Source organism: Heterodontus francisci, chromosome 24 (genome assembly GCF_036365525.1).
Source record: "Heterodontus francisci isolate sHetFra1 chromosome 24, sHetFra1.hap1, whole genome shotgun sequence".
Classification (NCBI taxonomy): domain Eukaryota; kingdom Metazoa; phylum Chordata; class Chondrichthyes; order Heterodontiformes; family Heterodontidae; genus Heterodontus; species Heterodontus francisci.
The window spans coordinates 17,263,654-17,279,097 of NC_090394.1; the positions used below are offsets into that span (position 1 = coordinate 17,263,654).

At 43.2% G+C, this 15,444-nt stretch overlaps 1 protein-coding gene across 3 annotated transcripts in view; it reads left to right on the forward strand.

Moving 5' to 3' along the window:
* Positions 1-15,444, forward strand: part of LOC137383224 (uncharacterized) — a 472,338-nt gene that overhangs the window by 272,930 nt on the left and 183,964 nt on the right. For all 3 annotated transcript variants that reach the window (XM_068055726.1, XM_068055727.1, XM_068055728.1), the window contains exons 39-43: positions 2,197-2,499; positions 6,710-6,939; positions 10,205-10,366; positions 11,430-11,507; positions 14,374-14,745. In XM_068055726.1, coding sequence (XP_067911827.1) covers positions 2,197-2,499; positions 6,710-6,939; positions 10,205-10,366; positions 11,430-11,507; positions 14,374-14,745 — 1,145 coding nt within the window. The remainder of the gene's footprint in view (positions 1-2,196; positions 2,500-6,709; positions 6,940-10,204; positions 10,367-11,429; positions 11,508-14,373; positions 14,746-15,444) is intronic.

Here is a 15,444-nt window from a genome sequence, read left to right on the forward strand (position 1 = left end):
CTGCATCTACCCTGTCAAGTCCTGTTAGAATTTTATAAGTTTCTATGAGATCCCCCCTCACTCTTCTGAACTCCAGCAAATATAATCCTAACCGACTCAATCTCTCCTCATACGTCAGTCCCACCATCCCAGGAATCAGTCTGGTAAACCTGCGCTGTACTCCCTCTATAGCAAGAACATCCTTCCTCAGATAAGGAGACCAAAACTGCACACCATATTCCAGGTGTGGCCTCACCAAGGCCCTGTATAATTGCAGCAAGACATCCCTGCTCCTGTACTCGAATCCTCTTGCTATTAAGGCCAACATACCATTTGCCTTTTTTACTGCCTGTTGCACCTGCATGCTTACTTTCAGTGACTTGTGTACGAGAACACCCAGGTCTCGTTGCATATTACCCTCTCTCACTTTATAGCTGTTCAGATAATAATCTGCCTTCCTGTTTTTGCTACCAAAGTGGATAACCTCACATTTATCCACGTTATACTGCATCTGCCATGCATTAGCCCACTCACTCAACTGTCCAAATCACCCTGAAGCCTCTCTGCATCCTCCTCACTACTCACCCTCCCACCCAGTTTTGTGTCATCTGCAAATTTGGATATATTACAGTTTTGCATTGCTAGATCTGTTCGAAATCTATCCCATTTTGCACGGTGATAGTGCCACACAACACGATGGACGATATCCTCAATGTGAAGGCAGGACTTCGTCTCCACAAGGACTGTGCGGTGGTTGCTCCTACCAATACAGTCATGGACAGAAGCATCTGCAACAGGCAGATTGGTGAGGACGAGGTTCCCCCACCACCTGCCGCAGACCCAGTCGAGCAGCTATGTCTTTTAGGACTCGGCCAGCTCGGTCAGTAGTGGTGCTACTGAGCCACTCTTGGTGATGGACATTGAAGTCCCCACCCAGAGTACATTTTGTGCCCTTGTCACCCTCAGTGCTTCCTCCAAGTGGTGTTCAACATGGTGGAGTACTGAGTCATCAGCTGAGGGAGGGCAGTAGTTGGTAATCAGTAGGTTACCTTGCCCATGTTTGACCTGATGCCATGAGACTTCATGGGGTCCGGAGTCGATGTTGAGGACTCCCAGGGCAACTCCCTCCCTACTATATACCACTGTGCCACCACCTCTGCTGGGTCTGTCCTGCTGGTGGGACAGGACATACCCAGGGATAGTGATTGCAGTGTCTGGGACATTGTCTGTAAGGTATGGTTCCGTGAGTATGACTATGTCAGGCTGTTGCTTGACTAGTCTGTGGGACAGCTCTCCCAACTTTGGCACAAGCTCCTAGATGTTAGTAAGGAGGACTTTGCAGGGTCGACAGGGCTGGATTTGCCGTTGTTGTTTCCGGTGCCTAGGTCGATGCCGGGTGGTCCGTCCGGTTTCATTCCACATCAGGTACAACTGAGTGGCTTGCCAGGCCATTTTAGAGGGCATGTAAGAGTTAACCACATTGCCTTGGGTCTGGAGTCATACGTAGGCCAGACCAGGTAAGGACAGCAGATTTCCTTCCCTAAAGGACATTCGTGAACCAGATGGGTTTTTACAACAATCGACAATGGTTTAATGGCCATCATTAGACTCGCTTTTAATTCCAGATTTATGAATTAAATTCAAATTCCACCTTCTGCTGTGGCGGGATTCGAACCCATGTTCCCAGAGAAAGACCCTGGGTCTCTGGGTTACTAGTCCAGTGATAATACCACTACGCCACCGACTACCCTGGTGGTACATTCGCTCTTGATGAGTTTTATATTTGCATATAAAGGATGCACAAGCAAAATACCGCAGATGCTGGAAATCTGAAATTAAAAACAGAAAACACTGTAAATACTCAGGCAACACCTGTGGAGAGAGAAATAAAGTTAATGTTTCAGATCGATGCGCTTTCATCAGAACTGCATATTAGGGGTAATTGGGCCCTTCCATGGATTGTCGACCATTCCTCACTCTTATGTTTTGAAAGTTAGCTTCTAAAGGAATGAGTAGTCCTCATCTTGAATTTGTTGGTTTAAAAACCTATTTTAAAGTGAGCACATTAAAGAAAAAGTAAGAAAGCACAAACAAAATATTCTGATTTTTGCTGCGATGATTTTGCCACATCCTAAATGTTTAAAGGTATTTGTTTACTCCTCATTTGATTTCAGTATTCTTATGATCTGTTTCGCTTGTTCCCACCTTTAACTGCAGGTAACCTGAATATTGAAATCGATGACATCCTTTACAGACTGCGTCTTCAAAATAACAACACTTTTTGTGACAGCACTGCCCATGATTTGATTGTCACCTTGACCCAGAATGGCAGCCTAACAATCCCAGCAATGACTGAGTTTAAAGGACAGTTAGAGCTGGGACCAGAATCGAGACTGGGCCAGGCCTGTTGGCATACTAATGATAAATCAATATGTTTCCAGCTTTTACAGGTGACCAAAGCAAACCAGACCAAGGTCACTGGTAAAGTGACTCACAACCTTGAAGAATTAATAACTACAGGTAGGTAGTTTGAAAGGCAACTGACAGCCAACAACTTTTTCTGCCTGTGTTTCCTGATTTTAGAACAAATGTTACTTTCAATATTCCCTGTTTTTTTAAGCCCAGTATCTAAGATATGATGTAATGTTTCTCTAAACTGTCCATTCAAACTGCAGCTACTGGTTACAGGTATGGGTGTCTCTGAGGCATGAAGTGCAGCCAGCAGACCAAAGTTGGACTGTTAACCAAAATATGTTGCAGGCAACACTGAAGTCAGGTACAAAGGAGGTCTGCCCTTGCACATGTTGATATGTGCACAGAGATCCAGCCCCTCCTGAGGCAGTCTATGTTTAATAAAAGGAAAATGTTGGTGAGGGGGGTGGGGTGAGAGAGTGTCTACTTTCTCATAAGATTCAAACATTCCACACAAACTTTTGTAATAAGATCAACAGACTGATACCATTCAGTGCTTTTGGGAGTTAGATTAGAACCTCACCCTGAGCGATACTGCCACTATCAAATTGCTGCGTACCTGAAACTACTTCATTAACATGAACAAAGAACAAAGAACAGTACAGCACAGGAACAGGCCATTTGGCCCTCCAAGCCTGCGCCGCTCTTGATGCCTGCCTAAACTAAAACCTTCTGCACTTCTGGGGTCCGTATCCCTCTATCCCCATTATATTCATGTATTTGTCAAGATGCCTCTTAAACGTCACTATTGTACCTGCTTCCACCACCTTCCCTGGCAGCAAGTTCCAGGCACTCACCACCCTCTGTATAAAGAACTTGCCTCACACATCCCCTCTAAACTTTGCCCCTCGCACCTTAAACCTATGTCCCCTAGTAACTGACTCTTCCACCCTGGGAAAAAGTTTCTGACTATCCACACTGTCCATGCCGCTCATAACTTTGTAAACCTCCATCATGTCGCCCCTCCACCTTCGTCGTTCCAGTGAAAACAATCCGAGTTTATCCAACCTCTCCTCATAGCTAATGCCCTCCAGACCAGGCAACATCCTGGTAAACCTCTTCTGTACCCTCTCCAAAGCCTCCACGTCCTTCTGGTAGTGTGGCGACCAGAATTGCACGCAATATTCTAAGTGTGGTCTAACTAAAGTTCTGTACAGCTGCAGCATGACTTGCCAATTTTTATACTCTATGTCCCGACCGATGAAGGCAAGCATGCCGTATGCCTTCTTGACTACTTTATCCACCTGCGTTGCCACTTTCAGTGACCTGTGGACCTGTACGCCCAGCTCTCTCTGCCTGTCAATACTCCTAAGGGTTCTGCCATTTACTGTATACTTCCCACCTGCATTAGACCTTCCAAAATGCATTACCTCCATAAACTCCATCTGCCATTTCTCCACCCAAGTCTCCAACCGATCTATATCCTGCTGTATCCTTTGACAATCCTCATCACTATCCGCAACTCCACCAACCTTTGTGTCGTCCGCAAACTTACTAATCAGACAAGCTACATTTTCTTCCAAATCATTTATATATACTACAAACAGCAAAGGTCCCAGCACTGATCCCTGCGTAACACCACTAGTCACAGCCCTCCAGTCAGAAAAGCACCCTTCCATTTCACCCTCTGTCTTCTATGACTGGGCCAGTTCTGTATCCATCTTGCCAGCTCACCTCTGATCCCGTGTGACTTCATCTTTTGCACCAGTCTGCCATGAGGGACCTTGTCAAAGGCTTTACTGAAGTCCATATAGATAACATCCACTGCCCTTCCTTCATCAACCATCTTTGTCACTTCCTCAAAAAACTCAATCAAGTTAGTGAGACATGACCTCCCCTTCACAAAACCATGCTGCCTCTCGCTAATAAGTTTGTTTGTTTCCAAATGGGAGTAAATCCTGTCCCGACGAATCCTCTCTAATAATTTCCCTACCACTGACGTAAGGCTCACCGGCCTATAATTTCCTGGATTATCCTTGCTACCCTTCTGGGACCTCACCTGTAGCCAATGAGGGTGCAAAGATTTCTGTCAAGGCCCCAGCAATTTCTTGCCTTGCCACCCTCAGTATTCTGGGGTAGATACCATCAGGCCCTGGGGACTTATCTACCTTAATGCTTTGCAAGACACCCAACACCTCCTCCTTTTTGATAATGAGATGACTGAGACTATCTACACTCCCTTCCCTAGGCTCATCATTCACCAAGTCCTTCTCTTTGGTGAACACTGATGCAAAGTATTCATTGAGTACCTTGCCCACTTCCTCTGGCTCCACACATAGATTCCCTTCTCTGTCCTTGAGTGGGCCAACCCTTTCCCTGGTTACCCTCTTGCTCTTTATATACGAATAAAAAGCCTTTGGATTATCCTTAATCCTGATTGCCAATGACTTTTCATGACCCCTTTTAGCCCTCCTGACTCCTTGCTTAAGTTGCTTCCTACTGTCTTTATATTCCTCAAGGGATTCGTCTGTTCCTAGCCTTCCAACCTTACGAATGCTTCCTTTTCCTTTTGACTAGGCTCACAATATCCCGCGTTATCCAAGGTTCCCGAAACTTGCCAAACTTATCCTTCTTCCTCACAGGAACATGCCGGTCCTGGATTCTAATCAACTGACGTTTGAAAGACTCCCACATGTCAGATGTTGATTTACCCTCAAACAGCCGCCCCCAATCTAAATTCTTCAGTTCCTGCCTAATCTTGTTATAATTAGCCTTCCCCCAATTTAGCACCTTCACCCGAGGACTACTCTTATCCTTATCCACAAGTATCTTAAAACTTATGGAATTATGGTCACTGTTCCCGAAATACTCCCATACTGAAACTTCCACCACCTGGCCGGGCTCAATCCCCAATACCAGGTCCAGTACGGCCTCATCCCTCGTTGGACTATCTACGTATTGTTTCAAGAAGCCCTCCTGGATGCTCCTTACAAATTCGGCCCCATCCAAGCCCCTAGCACTAAGTGAGTCCCAGTCAATATAGGGGAATTTTCCAGTCAGCCTGTGGGCCTCCCGAGGCATGGGGACCTAAGTCATCTGCCTGGAGAAAGCAGACCAAAAGCCAGTACTCCAGAAAGGCTTTGCGGCCTTCCCCAATAACCTGGTCACAGCTGCCGCCACAAGCCACCCAGTGGAGGGACTCCACCTCCCTTCCCCTCCGCAATGCAGGCCCGGCTGCTGAGGCCATTTTTTAATTTCAAACTTTTTAGAGTTGCAGAGAGAGCTCCTCAAGATGGAGGTGACCTCTTTCTCTTACCTGAACTGCTGTTCCTTCAGAGCTGGACAGCCTCCTATTGGCTCTCCAGCTTCAAGTACCTCGCCCACTATCCTTAATCGAATGCCAACTGCACCCTCTGGCCATTAATTGGCCATTCGGGCAAAATGGCTTTGCGGGGTTGGGATCCCCATTTGCCCCTGATGTCAGGGTCCTGACCTAACACACAAAATCCTGCCCAGGAAGTAATACATTTTTGAAATCATTTGATTTAGTAACAAAAAATTTCAATCTCAGTGGAGGCAAAATCACCTTGGAAAAGATCTAACCACAATAGTGATATTACTTTAGGATTCCATGTCTTATTCATATAGTGGGATCCGTTCACAGATTCCAAAAGAAAAAACATCGTTCTGCACAAAAAAATAGGGCCCTATATTAATGAGCCTGAAGTTTCTATCTCCTTATTGGAGTGTAAGGATTTGAAACTGTGAACAAAACCTAAAGGAAACAATTGCTTGTGCATTCATGCTACATAGCTAATAAATTTTAATCAAACAACTTATATTGTCTTTTTTCATTTTCTCCCTCCTCTCCGAAGGCTGAAACTCTTGCTGGGGTACAGTTCCAAGGGTGCCAGCTGCCCTTCTGTATCTTGCTAAGCCAACCATTCTTCATGTGAGTTGGAATTCCCTGATGGCCCAGTAGAGGATGGCATTGCTCAGTGTAACAGTGAACTACTTAGACTCGGAAGGTCCCTGTTCTATTCCCAGTCTATGATGAGTCAAACTGATCTCACCTGGGGCAGCAGTAGTGCACAACTGCTGATACTATCCAACAACCTTAGCTGCAAAGTGGCCGCGTGTGGATATCATACGGAAAGCGGATCCGCTGTGGCTGTGATGTTCTCCTTTGGTCAAATAAACTGCTTTATTTGAATCCCAAGTGTATTTCACAGATGATCAGTTTTTTTTTCAAATACATGTACCTCAACTTTACTTGCCACTTTTGAGCCTCTGATTAATTCCAAATTCTAATAATTAGGTTTACCTGCTGATGGGAGGCTCTCTCTGAATTATGATCATGTGAATAACAATCGTGCGGTTCTGATTGAAATGCAAAGTGGTAGTAAGCGCATACAGGCTTCTGTAGAGATGGAGAGAACATTCACTGGTACCCCTATATACCAGTTAACCACCAGTCTGCTGCATAGTGTGGAGGAACTGGAAACACTTGGTCTTCCATTCTCATCCACTGGAAGCTATCATTATCAGGTGAGCATGGGCATGTGAGTCATCTTTCTCAACATCTGTTTCACCAGCTCTTGCACAGTTTATTTACTAAATATAAAGCTTGACTTCTCCAATGCCTCCCTATCTGACCTCCCCACATCATCTCTTAATAAGCTTTAGCAATTGAAATGTTTCAGCCCATGTCCTCACCTCCAATAAGACCCATCATTTACATCATCACCATTCTCTTTGAGTTCCATTGGCTCCTCATGTACCAGTATGTTCGTTTCTCATCCTTGTTTTGAAATCACCTCATGCCTTGATCCTGTCTGTATTTGTGATCTCCTCCTGTCTTATATCCCGCACGCATCCTCAGTTCCGCTGTTCTAACTGAGGATGGAGGAGTGCACTGTCTTTCTCTGGTTCCACTTCTCCATGGGTCACAACATATATTTAAATGTTTTACCCAGTCACCAATACAGTCAATTATATACTTTATCTATTTTAGTTTCAGAATAAAATCCACCAACCAGGTTTCTTTAATAAACAACAAAATTATTAATTTATAATAAAACAACAGTCATTCAATAAAGATGCAAAGCTTATTAACGCACAGGTTGAAATATGCAAATATATATATATTTATATATTCCCTTCTAAATAACCCAACATACACACGCACGCAAACACACACACATACACAGCGGTTTAAAAAAATAAAGCAGCATTCTCCGCAGAGATCAACTTTACAAGAACAAAAATACTTTGGCCAAATACTTGTTAATTCTTGAAGAAAAAGGATAAGATATGGAATTTTCTAGATGGTTCTTTGGTCTGGTGTCCAGGTACACGGTAGACACATGCGATGGTCACTGGGATCTTTCAGAAGCAGTTCGTTTAGGAGATGTTAGGAGAAAGTCTTACAGAAGTTTCTCGGGAGAAATGCTGCATCAGTTTCTCACGTTGGATTCTCAGAGTTTCCCAAAGAGGTGGAACAGGATGAGCTGTTGGCCTCTCTCTCTTGGCAGACTTACACCCCAACTGCCCATTCAAACATCCAAAAACAGAACAAACTCCTGACTGCCATAAATCTAGACATGTCACTTCTCGGTAAACAATTCCAATAGTCAGCAAGGCTCCTGCTGTTTACTTAGCTTAAGACATGTGACTTCCAGTATTTGTTTTTAAACAAAGTCCCAAATGTCCTTCCAGTGACCCTTTTAAAAAAACAAGTCCAGCATCTCCTCAAATATTCTCCACAGTCTTTACACACAAGTCCTCAAAAAATATTAACAATGGAAGCATGTTCATGGCACCACTAACTCTAGACATCTCTTTACCCCTCATTCGCTCTGCCCCAGCATTGGTAGCAGTTCATTCGATCACCGGGCTGCTGTGATTTTGGGTTGTCCATCAGGTTCCCTCCATCTTTCCATCTCACTCCTTGCTTTCAAAACCCTCCTCAACACCTTCCTCTTGGACTGCATCTTTGGTTCTCCATCCTACCCCTGCCACTTCTCTTCCCTTTCCTCATGCTCATGTCCACTGTATTCATTTCAGCCTTACTGTAAAGTGTTCTGAGACATCCTCTACCAAGAGGAACACTAGACAAGTACAAATGTTGTAAATATCTCACTAAAATATTGTCAGATAATTATTCATCTCTAATTTTGATGGACTATAACAAAAAGTCAAAATCAATAACAGAGCACTGTTGATTATGTACTTTCATATTGTATCTCATAAATATGATTCCATAAGTCTATCTATCCACCTATTAATTATAAACAGACTATATCTACAGTGACTTTTATTCTATATGCTAGTTATTTCTTTGATTTTTCAATATCATTTTTTGTATTTGGAAATTTCACATAAGAATTTTCATAGGAAAATATCAAAACAAGCCTCTGAAAGCTAAGTCCACATCTAATTGTACAAACCATCCTGAAAATAATGAATTGGTTTAGGTAAGTGTTCCAAAAGCGGCAGTTAAAGGTTTAAATTGAACAAAGGCCATCATGCTGTTGGGAAAAATCAGCTGTCTGAATAACTAGAAGTCAGATAAATGAAGTTTAGTTACTGTGTAACAGTACTAGAAAATTTAAAAAATCCATCAACAAATATAGAAACCCATTGGCATATACGGATCTTAAAGGGATCTCTTTAGATTTGAACATCTTTACCATCTCCATACTGTGCCCACACATTCATTGGAAAACTGTCTACTCCTACAAAGAACTTAAAGCAAATGACCCTGCCAGTGTTAACAGTGTAAAAGATGGGTTGCTCCTAGTTTGTTTTATTCTCAAGGCTGCTGATTTGTATATATTATAAGCATCTACAAACCATAAACTAGCTGTCTGCAATATCTCTTGTTCCAAACACAATAGTCATTTGAAATTATAAGATGTTGAGGAATAAGGTTAGAATTTATGAGTTCCAGCCTTGTAGTGAGGTGTCTGGGTCACTCTGAGTCTCTAATCCATACAAGGTAGGTTGGATTTTCCTGCAGGCTTCGGGAGCCTGACATCGGGACCAAATGGGGATTCCTGAACTCGAACTCGCCGGCAGCGAGCCTGGCTCAGTGATCTTCTGGGAGGTGGCCTCCTATTTGGCTCCGAGCTCTAATTAAGGATGGTGGCTGGGCTCTCGATGCCCCATCAGAGGGCTGACAGCTCTGGAGCCTCGACAGGCCCACTGGGAGAGGTGGGCGTGCTGAGGCAGGTTGGGACCGCAAGGGTGCCTTAGCATGGAGGCACCATCTGAAGAATTGAATATTCAACAAAGTAAACTGTGGCCACAGCTGCCAGGCCAGCATTGCAGATGGGGAACCCCTCCACAGGATGGCCTCTGGCTGCTGCTCTGGCTCTTGCATGCTGGGGTGCTTTGCAGGATGCACCTCTGACCACCTTACCCTCCCCCCCATCCCCGACCTCTAAGAGCCCCAGCCACAGCAGGGAGTCCATCCCAGATGGTGTGTAAAGAGTACCCTCAATTGGTAGGCACATAGCCATCACCCTCCCCAGAAGCTACGTCCCTGAAAATAGGCTAGCGGCGGGAACAAGGCAACAGACCGGCACGCCATCCAGTAGTGAGAAATTGCCACTATGTCCTCCTCCAAACCTGCCTTCACCTCCATGGAAAAATCCAGCCCAGTGAATCTACCTATCATGCTGTCTTTAGGGACCTTGATTCTTAGTTTGTATATGTTCCATTTCCATAATTCCATGCTTGATTGGACCATAAGGAACATTATAGAAGCTTATTTCTCAACACATAAATCTCTGTCTTATCCCCTGGACAGAATCTCAGGAATGGATACATTGCAAATGTAAGTGTGAGTTTGGAAAAGCAGCACCTCAGAGCAGAAATAGAGCAGAAGAGCACTGCAAGAACAGGAGAGATTTTTCTGTCATTTAACCACGACATAAAGGCATTGTCCAAAAGAATACCAGCAACAATTCAGGTAGGGCTGTGAATGGCACACAGTGCTCATGGTTTTTTGGGTATTCTGCTTCCTCAGACATTAACTGTCACCAATACAGGCTCAGGTCCATGGGTGTAATTACATGTTCATGAAGCAAACTTATCTCGTCTTGATTCTTAACTCTTTTTAAAAGCTATTACCTTTTGTCTATTCTCAGCTTATTAATTACAGATTTTGTTCCTTGCCATCTCAGCTACAACCATCTACAGCATTGAAAAGTAAGAAGGGATTCATGCCAAAATAATGGAGTAATTGGCCCCGATGCAGGATCACCAGCACAGCTGTTCATTTTATCTGGCCCATTTGTGTGTACATTTCAGAATTTAATGGGATATTTTCATTGTCACTTTTTAGTAATAACAGCTTTAGTCTTTCTCTGGTAATGTGTGAATTACCTTTAATTGTTTCTGTCTCTAATATTTATGGGTATTCAATTGAAATGGGAATCGGAAGCAGCAGACCTTTTCAATGCAATTAACATGGCGCACTACTACTATCAAAAAATAGTCGTGGTATGTAACACCAATTGCAATGAAGGTCTGGGGCAGTGCATCTCCAGAATTAACTGCCCCACAGATTTTCAGAGCCCTCGTTAACATAGACGATCATGTACTGTAAAGCAGCGGTTTTCAAAGTATTGTGTGTGGAAATGTTGGAGGGGTATGGTGAGTATAGGGGGGAGTGTGCGGGCTGACCCTGAAATATTGACACACACACTTGACGATCCCCTGGAGTAATCAGTGAAAGACTGTGCCAACTATCCACAGGAAAGGAGTGCTGAGACAGCAGATTTGTTTCTATTAGCATGCTACAACAATATAGAAATCTGAAAAGCTCACAGACAAACTGGAGTTCCCTGATGGATGACCTCAGCGTCCAGATACTATCATTAGAGAACCCATGCTGAAAATATGACCTTAGTAAAACAAGTAGGCAAAATAAGTGTTTTTGATTACCAAGCTCATATTCCCATTAAAAAGTTGGTCTTTCTTTCCCACTGTTGCTAAGCGGTCTGTTTATTATCCTCTGTTTGTCTTTCCAGGTAAATTGCAGTGGAGAAGCTTCCCAAAAGCTGCTTTTGGGACACTGTTCTGGAACAGTTGCCGACAAACCTGTTGAGGTACAGATTTCACTTACAAAACAACACCACAGATATTGCTCAATTCTAGAGCTTAGATATCGCAAACAAGGCCTCAGTTTTGAAGGTTGCTTGAATTTAATGCATAGGCAAGAGATAAGAGCAAGACTTCTCCATACTTCCAAATTATTGCAGTCTCTGGGTTTCCCAAGTAGTGCACAAGTGATGACCTTCTACAAGAACAATGCAAGTAAGCATGTGGCCATGTTTCATCTAACGGCCGATGGACATCAAATTTTAACTGATGGTGAATTATCAATGGAGCCTGATGTTGGGTGGTACTGGGTGGGTTCCTTTTCTAAACCAGGTCATAACTCCCCGAGTAATTCTGTGGAGATTAGAGGGTTGGTGAGACCAAAAGGCTGTGATTTGACAGGATCACTTAAGGCATCATCCAAAAATATGTTTATTATGATGAATGTTACTACAAAATGCGTGGGTTCTTATGGTGCTGAAATCAAATGGAAATACAAAGTCAGGAGCATGAGAAGTAAAAAAGAAAAGAAATTTTCCTTCCGAGCAGCTGGAGAGGCAAAAGGCAATCTTTATGCAGGGAGTTTTGCAGTGCAAAACAATAAAAATTATTTCAACACTAGTGGAAAACTTCTTGCCTCCAAGAACAAAGTAATATTAATCTGGACTGTGAAGCAGAAAATGAGACGATTGAAATCCCTGGCGATTCCTGAAAGTATACAAACAGAGAGTTTGGCGTATTTCATAAGTAATTCCATTGGAACGGCTGCAAATATTATATTTGATGGAAAGCCTGTTGAATTGAAACTGAAAGCAGTTTGGGGCAGGAGAAGTAGATTGGACCTGTTCCTGCGACATGCTGTTCCTACTTGGAGAAAGATGGGAATACCTTCCAGAAGCAAGTGGATTGCAACAGCTACGTTTGGCAATGACATGGACATCAGACTGGAAGCCACGGCAGGACCCTGCAGAGTTGCTGCAAATGGCCAACTTAGTAGGGGCACCTTTACCAAGTGGAACTTGGTGGTTGACAATCAGTGCCCCTACTTTGAGGTAGAAGGAAACATGTGTCCAAGTGGGTGCACTTGTTTCAACACGCTAGATTCTTTGCATTGCTCCTTTTTAGCTCTGGCCTACAACTCAAAGCTGTGCTAAGTCAGTTCATTAATCAAGAACTAACAGGCTAAAACGCCAGTGTGTGTGTATACTGCAATCAAACATAAGATGTGCCAATGACATGCCAGTTATATTATCATCTGGTTTCACTCTCTCACGGAATGAAACTATTTCCCAAACAGTTGTTGGATATAATGGTTACAGATTTCAAATAATTATGATCAGTGTTTTGTTACTTATACAAGAATTACATCTTAGCTTTTTTTCTGATGCTGTCAATGCTAACATTGAAATTGGCAATACATAAACTGCAATCAAATGTTCTGATTCCCTTAAAAGATCTATAAACGTTAAATCTCTAAGAAACTCTGTAATTTCAATATTCTTCAACAAACTGTTGATTTGCGGAGATTTTAAAGGAGTAATTTGCATTCTCCTGATACTACTTGCTGATTTCTGGAAGTATTGCTTCTATACTAGTGTGCATCAAGCTGGAATTTTTAAAAGTTTCATGTTCATTTTATCACTACCTATTTGTTAGAGATTACTGACAATCCTGGTTTGGAGTTTTGATGTGATCTTAACCTGAACTCCCTGCTCTTCGCCCGCTGATATAGAAACCAGATTTGAACAGTTGAAACTGCCGAGTTGCAGCCAAGTGTCTGAGTGAAAGTTTCTCATTGGGTGTTGGTGTGGCTTTTCTGATTTAAACAAAGCCGTCTTCTTAACATGAACCCAAACTGGGCTGCTTTAAGTGCTGTCACAGCTTGCCCTAATGCCAAATTTTAGCTTTGCACTGAAATCACTCGGAAGTCTGTATAATCTCCCAACATATACCATGATAACTATGCTCAATAAATGAACTGGTTTACGCGTTGGATAAGTTGTTTCCTTTTCTGTGCTTTCTTGAACCACTTTCCAACTCTAGTATTAGTGCATGCATCAAAACTATTATTGATTCAATCAATACTAACAATTCTGCTGTTGCTTGCCTTGTCTGAGCACTGTTCCTGCTACTTGTCACATTTTTGAGCCATCAAATTAAAATTGTGAACATTTTGGGGTTGGTTCAGATGTAAACATTATAAAAATCTGAAACCCGAGCCCAGCACCTCTCCATCCTGCTCACCTCTGGGTTTAACAGAGGCGGGACAAGGGGTCAACAGTCAACCCCATTCCAGAAGGCGAGCTGGTTGCTTAAATATTTTAATGAGGTTGCTTTGCAGGTTTTACAGTGGGCGACCGGTTTCCCAGGCCTTGGGAAACTCGGCACCTGGAGGGAGGCAAGGACAACCTCACAGAGGACGTGAGCCAGGAGGAGCAGGTGTGCTTCCCCTGGCACGCCGAGATCCCACGTTATCAGAGTATTTCCGCCCCCCCCCCCGCCCAACCCACAACATGCAAAGTCTACCAGGATCAGACCCCATCCCCACCCCCACCCCTCCCCCCACCAAGATTCGCAGATCACCCCCACTCCCCAGGTCAGGGAGCAGGACCCCCGCCTAGGGTCAGTGATCAGACTTACCTGCTCCTGTGGACTGCTACCAAAATCCACTAAGACATATATCAAACAAGGCTCAACTGTTCCTCCTGGGAAAGTGTGAGGATAAAGGTTGCTTGTTCAGAAAATTATGATTCCAGTATAGAACATAATTACAGATTTATAGTGTTTACAAGCATTTGACTCATAGAATTGAATAAAACAAGTGTCTGTTTTATTGATAAATAGTTAAAATAATTTCTTTATCTCACATTTTAGAGTGCAGTGCCAGCAAGATTCTCACTAAATGGCACAATGAGGACAGACTGTTGTGAAGCAGATTTCATTGGCCAGCTCCAAATGGACAACAAATTTGCGCAGCTTGAGTGGCAGACGATATGGACCCCAATACCCAGCATCGACTTTGGTTTCCGGCACTCTGTTCCTTTACTACTCACTGTGGGCATACCAAAGGACAACAGACTGCTGATCCGAACAGGCAACGGGATGAAACATGAGGCATCTGTCGAGTTTACCATTGGTAAATGTAGCTTCAGAGCTGTCGGTGATGTCAAAGTTCCTGGCAATAGAAAGGAAGGACTGCGAACTGATTGGTCAGCTTCTCTTCTGAACAGATGTCTTACTCTTGAGGTATGGGTAAAGGCTTGTTTGGTGCCATAAGATTGCCAGTGTTTATTGTGCATTTTTAGCCTGGTCTGTTGTCTTATCCAAGCAGGGAGTATATTTGAAGTGAAATTACCAACTTGTAAACAAAAGAGAGCTCTTTTTAAAATTAATTTCCAAATAGTAGAAATTTAGGTTTTGTAATATGGTTAAAGTTCTATGTAAAACAGTCATTTTCAGACAATACTCCCTTTGTCTAAATGCTTTTTTTTAACCAGTTCTGCAAATCATATGATTAATATAATGCATTTATTTCTGGTTAAGAGGCTTTGATAGAATAAATAACGAGAAACTGTTTCTATTGATGGAAGGGCCGATAACTGGAAGACACAGATTTAAGATGCCTGGCAAAAATATCCAGAGTGGGAGTTCAGTGAGTGAGGGAGTTTGGTGAGGGAGGTGTTCCTTTCTTTTTCTACCTTTTTTCAGCCTCCAGTAGCTGGCTAATTCTTTGGTACAGGGGAAGAAGCTGATTGGTGAATAACTGGTAAGTTATTCTACTTATTTTAATTGTACTAAATAGTTTCTAAAGGTACTGTATGGCAGGCCAACTCGGCCAAGTGGCATGTACATCCTGTGGTATGTGGGAAGTCATGGACGTACAATGTGTCCTAGCCAAACACATCTGCAGGAAGTGTCACCGACTGCAGAAGCTTGAACTCTAGG